Raw genomic sequence first — 13585 nt, 5'->3', positions numbered from 1 at the left:
AGCAATTGAAGCCTTAAGAGGTACCCGTATATCGTATAGCACCCGCACACGTATTGCCCTATCAAGTTCCAGATTAGGTCCATGTTCGAAATGCATGAATGTACCCAGGCTATTTCCCAGTCGTTTCGCATTTGCTAGGCTAGTTCGTCCCGAGATTGGCAAATCATAAATACGCGCCCAAATCGGAAAAAGATGGAGCGATGAATCAGAAAGTTTACCCGATTGATTTGGTTCGTCAAAACACCACATAAACTTGTCGAAGTGCCATGGTTGCCCTTCCAACACTCTCGCCTTATCACGCTGTGAATTGAATCGAAATATAAACGTTTTGTCCTTTGCATCGATAACATTGCCAATGATAGGGTTTTGAGGATTCCAGAGCTTGACCATAGTTTCGATGGCCGCTTTGACATTGATAGCCCTAGTTGCCCAAAGCTTCCCCACCAGTAGAATTTTCTCCTTTTCCTGCCCCCCACCTGCGTCCTCTTCCCATTCGAACAACCCATCGTCATCTCCCATAGGCTCTTTCCCGTCCCGGTGTTGTCCCGTCGATTCCTTCTCCATCTGTACCTGCACACGAAAATAAAGCAAAAGGAAAAACAAAGCCGACCACGCTCACAATCAGAGATCGTGAGTATAGCCCCGAGCAAGAGGAAGATCAAAGAAAAATTTGAGAAGCAAGGAGTCCCAGACAAACCCTAGGAACCCTAGACTCTCGTGAGACGATTGTTATCTACGTATAGTGTAGAATTAGACTTGGATTGTCATTATGTTGATTTGGGCCTCAATAATGATAGAATTGAACCAGGCCGTTTTCTTTCTACATGTTCACGGTTGGACGCAATTTTAGGGCCCTTTTTCTTGTTGAGCTCCGGTGTTGAGAACTGAATTGTCCTACTTATGGGCCGCCCCCATGATGGCATGATGTGTATATACTACGGAGTATTACATTTTCAGCAACTCTCCTATAAGACCGTCTTATAGCATAAGACTGACCCAATAGGAGAATAGTCCAAACTTATTATAAGATTATAGTTATATTTTATTTTTATTTTTATAACTCGATATCTTATCTTACTCCCAAAATTGATCAAATCAGTCAAATTACTCAATTATGCACTCTAGTTTGCATGTCAATCAAGTAATAATTCTAATTTATTTACTATGTTATATCAAATTAGGGATATTAAATTAATTTAAACTAATAAAATTAGGGTTCGAATAAATTATTATCAAATTAGGGATATCCCGGTCAGTATGTGTCGTGTGCAATAAATTAAAAGTCATTATTCCCTGGGTATACTCGGGCTCTTATCATCTTACATCTTCAATTTTCTTAATTTGGTCGCGGATTGATTTGACATAAGGGTCACTTAACCGTCTCCATGAGCACCATAGGTTGTATAAACAAATCCAAGGCTAAGGATTTTTTTTAAAAAAAAAAAAATTTGATATGAATTGATTTGACCTCATGTTATAGCTACAAAACTCAAACCATGTCCCATAATCATACGAATTCAATTCATAATACTACATCCAACAAGCAAATCAATTATGTCGGATTACTACAGTCACCATAATAACGATGTTAATTGACACTATCGGCTAGTCTGGTGGTCAGGAGAGGAGTGGGTGAGGGTGGCTCGGTGGTCTAGCCGTGCAGGCGATGCGGCGGTAGGGGACGACTCGTGGTTTGTTGTTGGGAGTTATTTGGATTAATTAATTTGAAAGAATTTATTAATTATAAAACAAAATGGAAAATGAGATTGTAGAAATAATAAAGTTATAATAGTCATTCATGTTCATAATTGAGTAAATTATGTCCATAATTGAGTAAATCACGCTCATAAAAGAACACAACTCTTTATTAATGAGAACATGACTTCTTTTTTCTTAATAAATTCTATAATGAGAAGGTTCTTGGGCAAGTTTGGCTACTTATCAACTTACTTATAATTACACATGTACCTTTAATAATTTTCTAATTTTCTTAAAACTTGTGAAAAAAGCAAAAATGTAGTGTGGAATTGAATGGAGTATCCTATACTCCATATAATTCCATTTTGAGATTTCAAAAAAAAAAAAAAAAAACAAAGAAGATTACCCGAGTTTATAAAACGCATAAAATGAACAGTTAGTCTTGTTGAAAACGGCTCGGAGCAAGTGACGAGTAATGCCACTCACAAAACGGATAGAGGGACAAGGTGGGGGCACCCGCATGTGTTTCCCCCTCTCCTCTATTTGGGTCATTACTCATTTGTGAGAGGAAATGGTATCCGTCACTCCAAAGTGACGGATACGTGTCGTTTTCAATAAGATTTTGTGTAAAATGAAATACGGTGTTACATAAAATCAATTACAAATATTTTTAAAACCGATCCAATTCAACAAATATCTAATTTTAAGAATTAATTACAAAAATTTCCAAAAAATGGGGAAAATCCAGAACATCAAACCCTAAGTAAAATATCATGTCCGAAGATAATTAAAACAAGTAACACCTGAAAATTGTGAGAGAGGCGTTGAATAATTTTAGCTTCCGTCAGCTGGAAATCTCCATCATGTCAAATTCCGATCGGTAATTTCTTCATCTTCATCAATTTAATTATTAAATTGAATTAATCTTCATTCTTAATTTTATCTGCATAAATGATTGTTGATCAATTTTTGTTGCTTTATATTTCCAATTCGATTTCCTGCAACATGATTTTATCCTATTAATACTCGATTTTATGGAATTAGCAATCATTTAACCCTAAGTTAATTGCATTTCATGTGTTATTATTACTAATTTGTACATTTGTTTCGTACATTCGACGTTGTGTTAAAGCAAATGTAAAGAATTTTTCGAGACGGAGTGAGTAGAATTTATGTTTCATCTAGAATTTGTATATTTGTGTCATATATTGGACTTTGTGCAAAATCAAACCTAAAGAACTTACCTTTATGGAGACTGAGTATAATTTATGCTTCGTCTAGAATTTGTACATTTGTTTCATATATTCGACTTTGTGCAAAAGCAAACGTAAAGAATTCACCGGGATAGAGTGAGTAGAATTTACGCTTCATCTAGAATTTGTACATTTGGTTCATACATTCGACTTTGTTCAAAAGCAAACGTAAAGAATTCACCGGGATGGAGTGAGTAGAATTTGTGCATTTGTTTCATACATCTTTGTGCAAAAGCAAGCGTAATGAATTCACCGGGATGGAATGAGTAGAATTTATGCTTCATCTAGAATTTGTGCATTTGTTTCATACATCTTTGTGCAAAAGCAAGCGTAAAGAATTCACCCGGAGTGAGTAGAGTTTATGCTTCATCTAGAATTTGTACATTTGGTTCATACATTTGACTTTGTTCAAAAGCAAACGTAAAGATTTCACCGCGACGGAGGCTGAGTAGAATTATGCTTCATCTAGTTTTTTTTTTTTGGTAGAGAGTTTACTTGTTTTCAATAGCCTTTGTTTGTGTGATTTGATGAATGTCTTGCTTTGCTGGTTTATGATCAATCATCTATAATTTGTGTTATTTGACGAATGCTTTCGTTATTCCGTCGTTATTCTGTGTAGGGTACTTTGCAAGTTTTTTGCACATGGCGCTTGTCTAAAAGGTGAAAACTGCGAGTATGCTCATGATTGGACTGCTCCTCCCAACAATGTAATTTATGAACTCCCCCTATTTGCTAACTGTTCGACTTCATACCGTTACTTTTACTGTTTGATTTCGCTTATTATTCCTTTTCATGCTATGGTGCGAGGTAGATATGCAAATATTATCAGCAAGGAGCCTGTGCATATGGTGCACGCTGCCGTTATGATCACGTCAAGCAAGTCAAAGTTTCTCGCGCCGAGTCTCCTGCTTCATCTTCTTCGGCTGCTTCTGTAGTGACTACGATCGATAGGTCGCCTGTTTATAGTGTTCAAAAAGAGCTGTCATCTACAGCTACAAGCAGACTTCTACCATCTCGCAGTAAGCACGCATGGATTCCGCAGCTTGAGGATCCTGATATTTTAGATGATGATGTCTTTCCGGAACCTAGGAGTCATGACCCGGATGGTCAAGTTCTATGTTCGTTTGCTGCTGCTGGACACTGTCCCAGAGGGGATAAATGCCCTCATGTTCACGGGGACTTGTGCCTCTCTTGTGGAAAGCACTGCTTGCATCCTGCCAGGCCGAAAGAAAGGGAGGAACATTCAAAAATGTGTGCAAAAATGCAAAAGCATCTTGAATCACTACGACGTAGTCAAGAGATAGAGTGCAGTGTTTGCTTAGAACGTGTTCTCTTAAAACCCAAGGAAAAAGACCGCAGGTTTGGGATTCTTTGTGAATGTGACCATCCATTCTGTATCTCATGCATCAGGTCTTGGCGTGGCAGTTCCCCGTCATCTGGGATGGATATCAATTCCACATTGAGGGCCTGTCCCATATGTCGCAAGCTTTCTTATTTTGTCATTCCGAGTGTCATTTGGTATTTCTCACAAGAGGAGAAGGAGGACATTGTCAACAACTACAAGGTTAAACTTAAGTAAGAATCTTTCAGTACCCTTTTGTTTGTAATATTTGCTGGTTTTTCTCAATTTGTAAATATGATGGCAGTGGAGGGCCGACAGAAATGGTCATTACTTCTTATTCCTCCCTTGTTGTTTACCTGTGTTTTCATTTAAAACCCAGCGAGCTTATAAGCAATTAATAGATGGTTTGAGTATAATCTGAGTTGCTTGTTAGGTAGCGATCGTATTGCTCCTAGGAATAACCATGTCAACTCCATCAGTTATTTAGCATTTTTATACAACATAGTGCTGTAAAGAGAAAGATTAGCTGCAGGCTTTGTTTTATGATTTTCATCGCCTTATTGCCCTTTGTGTTCCTCCATCATTTAGTTTTTTCCTCCCTCCTATGCCTGCTTTATGTTGTTTGAAAAATTATAATACAAAAGTGAAACTTGCGAAAATTGGGAATTTGGCGAGACCTACACTACCCAAAGCCAGTCAAGGGAGTAGAGGCTGTAGACAGAGGAATAATGTGCTTTAAATGAAGATACCGAGGTCTCAGTTTCACTTCACTGTTTAATGACTATTTTAGAATGATATGTGGGCGTTTCTAAACCTAAAAGCTTCTTAACAAACAAGAAATAGTTGCACCTCTAAGCATTTTTCTTTGCATTTGAAGTTCTAGATGGCTTACCCCCTCCCGTCACACCATCAATTCTGTCATTTCAAATGGAGCCAAACGCTTGTTTATATTTCGCTTACAAATTTGATTAAATAATAAAAAAAATGCCCTATTAAATTGTCTGTGCACTTCTTGTAATATATAACAATATGAAGTACATTTGATTAATGTAACTTCTGACAATTGTTTTACAAGCAACCTTTTATGATTTCAACACGTGGGTAAGGTTGTGCACGCCACCAACAAACATGAGTTTTTGAGTTTTGTTTGTACATTTTAATTTTTTTTAAATTCGTGATGGAGTTTTACATTCTCTTCCCATTGTCCTTTCTCTCCAATACCCTCTTTAGGTGGTGGGGAACTGCTTTTATTATAACAACAGTTACCATAGTGCCCAGGCTGCATGGTTGATGTTAGGAAGAGGATTTTTACCCCTATATTTTATAACTGATTCTAGATGACTTAAAATGAAAATTGCTCTAAGAATTGCATCAAATGATGGCTTCTTCACAATAAAAAGAAGTGCAACCATTTTATTGTGCGGTTTTGTTTTATTTTCCATAATCCTTAAAGCATGGTGGGTCTTTGACTCCTTTGGAAATGGAAATAAACGGAGAATGCTTTGTGTTGTAGAAATCATGCTTATTAGTTTGTACTTTTTGTTTTGCTTTTGCAGGTCCATTGATTGCAAACACTTTGATTTTGGAAACGGGTCTTGCCCTTTCGGTACCAGCTGTTTTTACAAAGTTAGGCAACCTTTTCTTTTATTTTCCCTGGCCTTATTTTGCTTCTTTCTAAGCATGCTATTCATTCTTCTATACCGAGGCTGTTTTACGCATTTTTTGGGGCTAGCGATTTGCATCCTCGTGCTGTAGCTGGTCCATGTTATATGTACTTGAATGCACAAGTGTCGATGCTTAAGAGATGTGTCAACTTATCACAAATGTTCTTTTTATAGTGTGTTTCGTATAGTCATGCTATGTGCAATGTGTGTACTTTAATTCAGCACAAGTCAAATGAGCTTTATTATTCTGAACAGGACTCAAGTACTTAGCTTCATACATCAAGTACTTAGCTTCATACATCAAGTACTGTAAGGCATGTTTGTTAAGGCATGTTTGTAGTGTTCAATGCCAAACCAAACAAATTTCATTGTTCTGAAAAATGAGACTGAGTTCATATATGTATTTGTAAGACCTTGGAGGAAGTGGAAGAAACTTGAATATAGCTGATGTAAGAGGTGTGCTATGTACGGAGTATTATCTTACCAATGATAATGTCCCTAATAAGCTGACCAACAGCATTAGTTAATGTCACTGAAACTGGACATTGTTTACACGAGCAACTTTTGTATCTACCCTACTCTAAACAGGGAAAAGGAGTTCTTTATATCACTTTTCTTTTCCTTATGTTCTGATTGAATACATGTCAGATCCGGTGACTGACACAAATAAAGTTTTGCAATAAGGTATTCTTTAGATCGTCACATTTATATAAGTGAAATTTTTTGTATTCTGATTTGTATGTCATTCTGTTTATTGTCTTCTATGTGGTCATAAGTTAGACTTGGGAGTGCTGATTAGTGATTAATTCGAGCCAGTTCATGCCCAGTACTCACTTAAAGCAGTACGCTTAGATAGTTCTTACTTCTCAGTCTAACTCTACTCCGACTCAGCTGCGAGTGTCAGATGTACCACTGTAGGAGTGTCATATATCAAATTTGTGAAAAAAAAATTCATGAAGCGTATGGTATTGTGCCGAGAACAGTTGTTGAGCTCTCCATTGACACTCTCTTAGGAGAGCAAAAATCAATAGACACCCACATTAGCAAAATTTTACACGCGTCATATAACTTTTTGGGATTATCTCCTTATTATTTACATCTTTAAATGAAATTCGCTCTCACATCTCCACTTGATATGGCACACTAGGGTGGATCTTACCCAAACCTCACGATCACAAAATCAAAATTTTCCTAAATGTCCCACTTGGTGTGCAGAAGTAGTATTTCTTCGACGTTTTTAGTGATGATTAATTGGGGGGAAGCAACACTATTTACTTTAGGAGAAAATCTACTACTGGTACATGCTTTGGGAAACATAGACTATTGTATTGACTTCTAATATAAATACCGACAGCTGTACAAGTCCATGCTGCTTCCGTTTATTCCAGTCTTTGTTTGATTCCCGTGTGCTCAATCCTATCTTTCATGATTTCTACTATATAATGCTTGTCACCACTTACTCTGGAGTTTGTTGCTAATGTTATACTCCATACATGGTTTTGAAGTCTTTTTCCAAGTTGTCTATTTTAGTTGGCTAGCCTTATTGAGGTATTGTTGGCGTGCTGATTTCATTGGAAAATTGAATATTAGGATGACCAATTGTTTCTTTCGTTTCCTTTCAGCATGCATATCGTGATGGCACTTTAGAAGAAGTGGTTTTACGTCATCTTACTACTGCTGATGGAGAAAGTTTCATACCAAAACAGATTAGGTACGTATTATGTAATATCTTATTCTTGATTTCAGATAGAAAATAATTCCTTGGTTTTGTAACTGATTATGATCAAATGATTTCAGGCTTGAGGACATCTTCAGCAATATCCGCATAAGCTGAACTGAGATGGAGGAGAGCCTCCAGTAATCCAGTGTGAGTTATGTCTTGGGCTATGATATATAGAGGTCGTAGGAATTTTTTTGAAGAACTAAACACATGTGCCATTCTGTTATTCTAATGTAAATATTGCATCATTCTTGCAGGTTTGTACAAACCTTAAAGATACATTTAAATGCTGGTATATCTGAAATGATGAAGCAGATTGTAGTACACCTAAGGTGAAAGTTTTTCCCATGTCATACATTCGTTTTTTCCACATTGAATTTAACTGAAGTATCTGCAATTGTTTCCTGTACTTACTCCCCATAACGTGTTTACTGGCTCTTTGATGTGAATTAATATAATCTGCTACCATCCGAATATACTACAGTTTGATCTAGCTTCTCCAATGGTTATAGCTGTGAGTCGCATAACTTGTGACTTGTGAGCATGTGACAAAAACTGGTTTAAACTTTAAACCGTCTTATTGCCAGGACTCATGTTTAGAAGTTTTCATGTGAGCTTGAGAATTGAGAGTGTACCTCTTTGGGTGATGTTATCAATTATTTTTTCAGAAAATCTGATACTCATGAATCTTTAAGCTTGTGTAGATTCTTACAATAACTTAAGTCACATCAAAGGCAAGAAATTTTCCTTCCCTTATCTTCAGGGGTGAAGTAGAAAAATTAATCCGGCCGCCTTGTACCCTCTTGGCTCCTTGGAAGTTAGAACGAACCAGCTTTTGTGTCGTGCAATGTCAAGGGTTCAAGGGACGTTAGAGAAGAGTGACGAGCATTGCTCAATAGCAAAAGTATTCAAAAGTCATCTCTTTTAGCACATCAGTGTCCTTTAAACCGTGTTCTCTAAAAATGACTCATGTCATATGCCTGTATTTTTTCTTCTTTCTTTACTTATTGGGGGTTATATCGCTTAAATATGTTCCGTAAACTTGTTTATTCAAGCTATTAGTAGGATCTTGCGTTCCTTGATTAGATCCCATTTTAGTTGCGTTGTTTGCTACTTTTCTACATGCTGGCTTTCAGTTTCTGATGTTATGTGACCTTTGTTGGGGTCTTACTTGTTGCAGGTCTAGGAGGGGCATTCACTTTGTATCGCATCCAAAAGGAATTATACGAACGAGAGATCAGGATGTATTAGAAGTGTGGTTGATCCATGATCTTATATCAAACCTGCTACGTTTATATCCGACTATGAATTTGTACAAGTGCTACTCTTTTGATTTTGGAATATAGGGTGATATCTAAATAAATTAAAATTATCTTTTAAAATTATGTTCCCTTATCCCAGAGAAAGTTGGAAACAATGTTTTATTAGGGGTAAGAAAAGGTGGCATGTTTTTGGACTATACGAAATGTAAGCCATGATATGATGACGAAAGAAAACAATCTCCCGCGACCTGGGCAGGTTGGCTGGGTCTTTCCCGAGTTGTGTTAACAAAAAGGACTTTTGTACATCCCTTGTGTTTTTGCTAGAGAATCTCCATAGCGCGATTTAGTAATACTCTTGGTGTCCAACTGCATCAATGTTTTTTTTCTTGGTGATGACTCGAGGCCTTTAGCAAGACTGTTGAATTGTAACAATTCGAGTCTAACAAGTGGCTGAGATTAATCATGACGGAAGAAGGATCAAGTTTGTTCGAACTTTTAATGAGATGTTTAGTAGAAAGGCAGAGTTCTCAATATCTCACAGAATCTCAAAATTAGATTTGAAAAGGAGTGGCGAACAGTATACTATCCAAATTTCAATATCCTTTTTGATATTGGACATCCTCGGAGCGATGGCCAATTGTTTCAGGAACGAATTCCATAACTTAGCGATTCAGGGTACTCTTTATCCCATAAAGGAGGGAAACAAAACTTTAGGGCAGTTGTAAGAAACAGTGAATAATCCAACTAACGCAGCAGACGAAAAGAGAACATGAGTTAATATCAGAGAAGACACACCATGAATTCATGATCAATATATTTTTCGTAAGCAAAGTAGGGATAATACACGATTTAGCAGCAAAGTGAAGAGTGTCCTTTCCAAATTGTATAAAGAGGGAGGAAATTGCACTACATCCCTTTTCAACAACCAAACTCGAGTCCTATATAACTACTCATTATACCTTTGTATGATTGCATCAGTTACAAGACTTGCAGGTTGCATCATATAAAGCATTGCACACTCAACAAATACCCAAAACAGTTGACATTACATCGAATTTAGCAAATCAGGGTACTCTAATACTACTCTCAAATTTACAGCCACCAGACATGGCTTAAGAAAGGAATTACTGACGACTATGACAATTGACCATTTACTCGCTTAAACATTTCATAACAACTAACCAGCTGAGGGCTGCAAATCGGCAGACAAGAGATCAGACCGAAAACCCAGACAATGAATTTAGCAAATCAGGGTACTCTATATCCCATAACAGAGAGAAAACAAATTGAATTTGAGGGCAATTGACAGTGGATAATCTTGCTGATGCCGCAGGCAAAAAGAGAAGAGTTGCTGTCAGAGAAGACATACCATGAATTAATGATCAATATATTTTTCGGGAAGTTCAGTACGGCATCATACACGATTTACCAGCAAAGTGAGTGTCATTTCCAAATTGTATTGCAGTACATCACTTTGCAATACGCAAATAGACAGCAAATCTTCCAGATGGGGAACGAGAATGACGCAGTACTCACTAGAACACCCGACAGTCGTCGACAGTCCCATGTTAATGTGTAGCAAAAGTGCTAAACTACTAAATAGACAGAAAAAACTTCATGATGGGGAACGACAGTGAGGCACCAGAACAACCTACTCTTATCGACCAACCACGTGTAATGTGCAGCTAAACTACAGTCATAATCAAGCAAGAGAGAAGGAATCTTTATCACAACCCCGCCATGACTTAAGGAAGGAATCTTTGACGACTGTTTACTCGATGAAACATTCCATAACTCGCAAGCAAAGGGCTACAAAACCTCAGACAAGAAATCAGACTGAAAACTCAGACAATAAACTTAGCAATTCAGGGTGCTTTTTATCCATAACCGAGGGAAAACAAATTGAATTTGATGGCGATTGAAAGAAACAGAGAATAATCTTGCTAATGCAGCAGGCAAAAGACAACATGAGTTCAATTCAGAGACGACATACATACACTGAATTCATGACCTATAAATTTTTTGTAAGCAAAGTAGTGCATCGTACACAATTTATCAGCAAAGCAAGAACATCACTTCCAAATAGTACCAAAAAGCAGGAAATTGTAGTATATCACTTTTCAATACCCAAATTTCAGTTAAATATAACTACTCATCATATCTTTGGCAATTTCACAACAATTACCAAAACAACTAACAATTCATCGAAAACTACAGCTAGCGCGCAACAGTCACCAGCATTTCATAATCAATGGCAATTATTTACCTAAAAACGATTCGTGTATAAAATGAAGGTATTCTCAGTCTAGTGCACTTGCCACGTGATTAAAATTCGCTGCGAATGCAATACACAAAATCAAGTAGAACTAATAACAGGAGCAAGAAGAGAGTAAACTAAAGAGAGAAAGAGTCCACCAAGCGATGTATAAGCAACGACACGAAGACGAAGAAAAAACAATCGAATCTGCTTCGAAATCTGCATACTAGAAGTCAACAACTGTAACCTCCCTGCTTTCTCCATCCTATCAAAAAACTGCATTCCCTTCAACGACTGTCTCATCATCAACGCCATGGAAAGCGGAAACCCGAACGCCACAGCACTCGCACTCATACTCAACACATCATTCCCCAAACCCGAACCCGAACCCGAACATTTCCAAGACAAGTAACCTCCAACGGCGAGCTGAAAAACCGCTAAACCCGCGACAGCCTTACTAACATCATACATGCTCTTCATCATCGATTCCGTCACTAATCGCGATTCCTTGGCAACCTCGGACATGTCTCTCTCAACTGTCGGACCTTCGATTTCCTGATGTTTCATTTCCTGGTGATTCATCGAGTAATTGCGCTTCTGCTGCTCCCAAATTCGAATCAATTGTGATGTTGACTTAACCCTAATTTCCCCAATTTTTCCGAAAATTAATTGATTTTTGTCGGAAACTTGAGGATGACCGGCGAAAGTTTTGGATCGGATATTTGTCCATGAACCGGTATTATCTGGTTTCCGGGCGCCCGACGCCGATTTCGCCGTTGCGGATATAGCCATTCGAATCCCCCGATTTATCGCACTTCTCATTTTCATATAGAGTTCGCTAAATAAACCTTAACTTAAAAATCAATTGAAAATATTGGAATTGATAATTGATAGAATACCTTGTACGAGTACAGTTAGTTTAGCTATTGAGAGATATATTCGTTTATAGCTAAAAATGGATCAAATAGTTTGAAAGTGGCCAAATTTTTGTCCCTCATCACCCCACTTGTTGCTTGTCCTATTAGAAATGTGGTATTATATTTGGCCGTCTTTAATTATAGACGGATATGTGGCGTCTATAATAAGATTTTGTGATACGAGTAACCTGAATAACACCCGAAACACGACTCAATACGAATCAAGTTGAAATTGAACTGAATTCAATCATAATCTAGTGATACCATAACCTGAATATATTCAAACCAACAAGAAGTGAACCGATTGACCTGAACTAAAAATATTTATTTTCTCTTCTCAAAAAAAAAATATTTATTTTCTTATAAAAACACTCATATTTTAAGTGTATTCTCATTTATTCTTTATTTATAAATAAGCTACATTTAAGTTAATTTTTGACATTCAACTCAAGAAAATTATGACTCGAAACTCAACTAAGTTGAGATTGACCCGACCCACACCGTATCCGACTCAAAAAAGCACAAACTGATTAAAGTGGCTAACAGAAATGAACCCGATAGAACTCGAATCGAAACCAAAACTAAGCTCACACTAATTTAACCCGATCCGAAACTGAACTGAATACCATTTACCAGGTCTAAATTTATATGGAGCAACTTATTGTTTGAGACGGTTTCAGAGTATAAGAACCTGTTGCTAACATAAATGAACCCGATAGGACTCGAATTGAAACCAAAACTAAGCTCGCACTGATTTAACCAAATCCGAAACTGAATTGAATGTCGTTTACCATGTCTAAATTTATATGGAGCAACATATTGTTTGAGACGGTTTCAGAGTGTAAGAACATGTTCGTTCCCGCTAAAAGAGCTGAACCGAGTTTAATAGAGTTAAACTAAACTTAATTGAGCTAAACTGAACTGAAATGAGCTGAAATGAAGTATTAAAGAACAGCGCCTAAGATGGTTAATGTGAAAATGACTCTTCTATTGATAATTCGATATAAGCATAGGATCAACATAAACATAGGCAGTGATGACACTCGTCTTGTTTGCCGTCTCGTTTCAACTAATATATATAAGATCGATTTTTCCCACGTGTTACGAAAATTTAAAAGGAAAGTTTTAACAATAAATATGACATCGGAATCTGAAAAGACACGTGATTTCCTCCCGGGATTGGCAACAATTAAGGGTGTAATCAAGAGGATTTGATATCACCGGCGGATTTGCGGGGGGAAAGTGAGGGCACGTGCCCTCACGTGACGAAAAAGAAAAAGAAAAAAAAAAACTGAAAATCTATGTTTAGATATTTAGAGCGCCTTTATTTAGCATGATGATGCTCTTGGTCTGGTGGTAAGAGGCTTACAAACTTCTCTAATGGTCACAAGAATAATTCAACATTTGCTTTTATGTTACAAAAATATCCCAGCATCTTACTTATATATATTTCCTAAATGAGAATTTACTCA

The 13585-nt window shown here is 37.1% G+C and overlaps 1 protein-coding gene across 1 annotated transcript; it reads left to right on the top strand.

The window, feature by feature from the left end:
- Positions 1-2346: 2346 nt before the first annotated feature.
- LOC141622472 (E3 ubiquitin-protein ligase makorin) lies at positions 2347-9212 on the top strand. The gene is made up of 8 exons (XM_074438515.1): positions 2347-2578; positions 3571-3658; positions 3763-4526; positions 5850-5919; positions 7580-7668; positions 7755-7824; positions 7935-8009; positions 8858-9212. Exons 1-6 carry the CDS (start codon positions 2562-2564, stop codon positions 7789-7791), a joined length of 1065 nt encoding a protein of 354 aa, XP_074294616.1. The 5' UTR covers positions 2347-2561; the 3' UTR covers positions 7792-7824; positions 7935-8009; positions 8858-9212.
- The last annotated feature ends 4373 nt before the right edge of the window (positions 9213-13585 follow it).

This window comes from Silene latifolia, chromosome X (assembly GCF_048544455.1).
Source record: "Silene latifolia isolate original U9 population chromosome X, ASM4854445v1, whole genome shotgun sequence".
Lineage (NCBI taxonomy): Eukaryota > Viridiplantae > Streptophyta > Magnoliopsida > Caryophyllales > Caryophyllaceae > Silene > Silene latifolia.
Note: the sequence above shows the minus strand (reverse complement) of the source record. Positions and strands in the feature narration are given on the sequence as shown.

Excerpts from the sequence above, each read along its gene's own strand:
- LOC141622472 (XM_074438515.1), top strand. Across the intron at positions 4,527-5,849 it reads AACTACAAGGTTAAACTTAA|GTCCATTGATTGCAAACACT; the intron begins GTAAGAATCTTT and ends TTGCTTTTGCAG. Across the intron at positions 5,920-7,579 it reads GTACCAGCTGTTTTTACAAA|CATGCATATCGTGATGGCAC; the intron begins GTTAGGCAACCT and ends GTTTCCTTTCAG.